This window comes from Otolemur garnettii, unplaced genomic scaffold, assembly GCF_000181295.1.
Source record: "Otolemur garnettii isolate 467f Iridium unplaced genomic scaffold, OtoGar3 scaffold00301, whole genome shotgun sequence".
NCBI lineage: Eukaryota > Metazoa > Chordata > Mammalia > Primates > Galagidae > Otolemur > Otolemur garnettii.
The window spans coordinates 316,391-319,910 of record NW_003852696.1 but is presented as its reverse complement, the minus strand read 5'-3'; the positions used below and the strand labels follow the sequence as shown (position 1 = coordinate 319,910).

General features: G+C 50.8%; 1 non-coding gene and 1 gene segment (V, D, J or C); both read left to right on the top strand.

Moving 5' to 3' along the window:
- The first annotated feature begins 187 nt into the window (after positions 1 to 187).
- Positions 188 to 691, top strand: LOC100953124. The segment is given in 2 exon segments: positions 188 to 250; positions 384 to 691. Coding segments are annotated over 2 exon segments (354 nt in total).
- Positions 692 to 926: 235 nt separating this feature from the next.
- LOC111722653 lies at positions 927 to 1,035 on the top strand. The gene has a single exon (XR_002771380.1). It is a non-coding gene; the product is annotated as a small nucleolar RNA U13 (small nucleolar RNA).
- Positions 1,036 to 3,520: the final 2,485 nt, after the last annotated feature.

Genomic DNA, 3,520 nt, shown 5'->3' with positions numbered 1-3,520 from the left:
AAGCTGGGGCCCCAGCCCTCCCTGCTCAGTCCCTGTGCTGTCCCCTCAGCTGGTTGAGTGAATCTGTCAAGGAGGAGGCCCAGGGGAAATCATTTGCATATGCCCCAAACACTCAGCAGTCCCACAGGGCCTGAGAAGAATAAGAGAGGCTGGGGGAGCCCCGCTGTGCTGTGGTCTCTGAGGCAGAGTTGTGGGGGTGTCACCATGGCCTGGAGCCCTCTCCTGCTCCCCCTCCTCACTCTCTGCACAGGTGCTGTCCCCAGGCCCTGCCCCAGGGTCAGCCACTACAGGACCCTGAGCTCAGCCCAGCACCTGGGTTTCAGGGCAGGGCCCCTGGGAAGGGTCTTTAATTCTGAAGCTCTTCCTCCTCTTCTGTCTTGCAGGTTCTGTTTCCTCCTATGAGATCACACAACTGCCCTCGGTGTCAGTGTCCCCAGGACAGATGGCCAGGATCACCTGCTCTGGTGATAAACTTGACAAAAAATACATCTCCTGGTACCAGCAGAAAGCAGGCCAGGCCCCTGTGCTGGTGATATATGAAGATAGTAAGCGGCCTTCCGGGATCCCTGAGCGGTTCTCTGGGTCCAGCTCAGGGAACACGGCCACCCTGACCATCAGTGGGGCCCAGGCTGGGGACGAGGCTGATTATTACTGTGCCAGAGCTGATGACAGTGGGAGCAGCATTCAGTGACTCACAGTGACACAGACAGATGGGGATGTGGGACAGGAACCTCCCCAGCTTCACTCTCAACTCTCTGAGTTCTGACCAGACTTTGGTACCAAGTATCTCAGTTCCTTGTCAATGCAGCCCAGGAAACACAGAAAGCCTGCCACTGAATTGTGACATTCACAGAAACAAAGTTTCATTTCAAATCCACTCAACCTCTAACATTCATTCAGTTCCCTTCAAAAAGCAGCGCACAGCGATCCTTTTGCAGTTCATCACCCTGATGAGTGGATTCCATGTGCATGTGTTAGATGCGCCTCCCACACATTTTGTTACGATGTCATGGTGAAAAGGTTACCCATCGGACTTAAAAAAAAAAAAAAAGCAGAGCACAGGTTCATGAGATCAAAACTGTGTCCAGTCTACCTGGTTCCTGTTATTGAACCCCACACTGTCTTTTGTTATCACAGAGTCTGGGAGGAGAGGGCTCTGTTTTCCTTCATTCTGTCCCTGACACCCTGCCCTTGGGAGAGGATAAAGCCCTGGGAGCTGAGTGGTTCCCCTTCTCAGGGTGACATTTACTGATGTGTCAGGACAGCTCTGGGAGTGTGAGGACAGGGTCAGTCTGCTGATTCATGTGCAGAAGACCCGTGTCCCTGAGCCTCTCAGATCTGACCAGAGTCACACTCTGTGTGGCACAAACACCAGTTCGTGCCACCATTCACGGATGAATGCCACTCCTTATTTCTAACTTCTGAATTAAAGCTTTTCCAGCAAACACTGGACTAGGAATGGTCAGGAAGCCAGCACATGAGAAGGGTCCTGGGGCTCCCAGGGCTGCACTGAGCCTGTCCTTGTCACCCTGTGAGAAAAACCTTCCCAGTTCCCCAGGACGCTGTGCCACAGGCTGAGTGTCTCACATGTCTGTGACTCTGGTCTAGACACTTTACTTTAGGTCTCCTTGATAATTTGAAAATGTTCAGTGTAGAAATTTTTAGAGAAGAAAAAGAGAGACTTTCTGTAGGTCCCCTCCCATGACCGCTGATGTCTAATTTATGAGGAAAAAGGGGTGGTGACACAGAAAAACTTCCATTTCATGCCAGGTGACTTGAGCTATCCACGCGCCCTACTGTATTGACAGGATCCATGGGATCAGGCCAGGAACTCCAGGATCCTTCCAGAGATGCAGATGGCAAAATGCTTTTCTAGTTACTTCTGATAAAAGCCTCTTGATGGGTTTCTTATCAGCCCAAAGATTGCAGGGGTCTGGCCGCCCTCCCAGACCCTGCCCTGCCCCTGTCCAAGTGCAGCAGCACCCCCTACAGGCAGCTGGGAGAGCCCACAGGGACAAGCTTCTCCATCCAGGCTGGACAGGCTGGGTGAAGGTTTTCCCACACCTTCCTCCCCAGACCAGGCTGGTCCCAGTGTCCCGAGAACCTCTTGTCAGAGATCTAAGGGCTCCTGATCCTCCTTTTCTCAGACCCTGCTGAGTGGCCTTGAGATCATCGCTCCCTCTCAGACTTATCTCTTCTCTGTCCAGTACACTCCCCACATTCTGTGTTCTGGGTCACAGAACTGTTCAATTTCAGGGGAAGAAGTGATGGGTATCCACAGAGGATCCAAGGAAGCTGTCCCAGTACCTGAGGCCAAGGCAGCTGCACAGGTCTCCACAGGGAAAAAGGGAGCAGGAACTCCTCCCCCAGCTTGCCAGGCCCAGGGGAGTAAGGGAAGGGCTGGGTGGTTGTGCTGACCCCACGAGAGTCTCACCTGTCCCCATGCAGAGCACCATCCTGGAGGCCCTCATATGTTGTAAGCTCGTGTTAAAAGTAACTCACATATTACCTGGAAACCCCCTCCCCCCCATCACACTCAGTACACATCATTCCTGCTCCAAATCCTTCATGTATGCAAATGTCACCATGGGTCTGAGTTGGTCTGAATCCTAATTCCCCTCAGGTTGCCAGTGTCCCATCTGATCCACAAATTCACCAGGTTCTTCCCCACAGAGGGCTGACTGAGCTCTTCCCCTCACACATCCTGTGTCTTGAGCCTTTTCAAATTCCTAACAGCAGTTCCAGAGAAAAAGACCTCTTAACATGTCAGTACATCACAGCCTGTCTTCTATGTTCTATCTAACATCCTTATTAGTTATCTCAATCGAGTCAATAGCAAAATTTTTATGACTGGATTTATTTGTGTATGGTGAGAAATGCTGTTTTACTACAAGATCACACACATCCAATGCAGAGTTACAGAAACAGAGAAGCCTATTTCTCTTTGCAAAGCAAGTCAGAGGTAAGACCCGGATGGATTTCCGGATTCCAGCACTTCCACGAAGATCCAGCACCAGGATCTTCCTCTGTCACTATGATGTTGGCTTTGTTTTCAGTCCTGGTGGCACAAGTGTCAGGAGAGCTGCTGTAGCTCCAACCATCACACCTACATTAAAGAAGAAAGGAGCAGCAGAAATCCAGCAGGTTTCTTTCCTTCACAAGAGCAACGGTTCCCAGAGAAGAAACAGAAATGTGACCCTGACACCCACGGGCCATCCCTGGGCCACAGCCCATCCTGACTGTGAGAGACCTGGGTGGGCGGGTGGTGATATTATTAAATGCACATAGCAGACAGTGCTCAGGAAGAAGGTAGTGAGGACTGTCTGCTGTGTCTGCAAACCCAGTGTGTCTCCTACACAGAGCCGTAAAGAAGGAAAGAAACTCAAGAAGGCTGTGCCTTCATTATCATTTTTTTCTCAAAAATTTGGTAATTTCCTTGTCGATCTTGTCTGGAAGAAGCCCAAGTGCCCATCGACCCATGAATGAATCAATAAATTGTAGTATATGTGCACCATGGAAT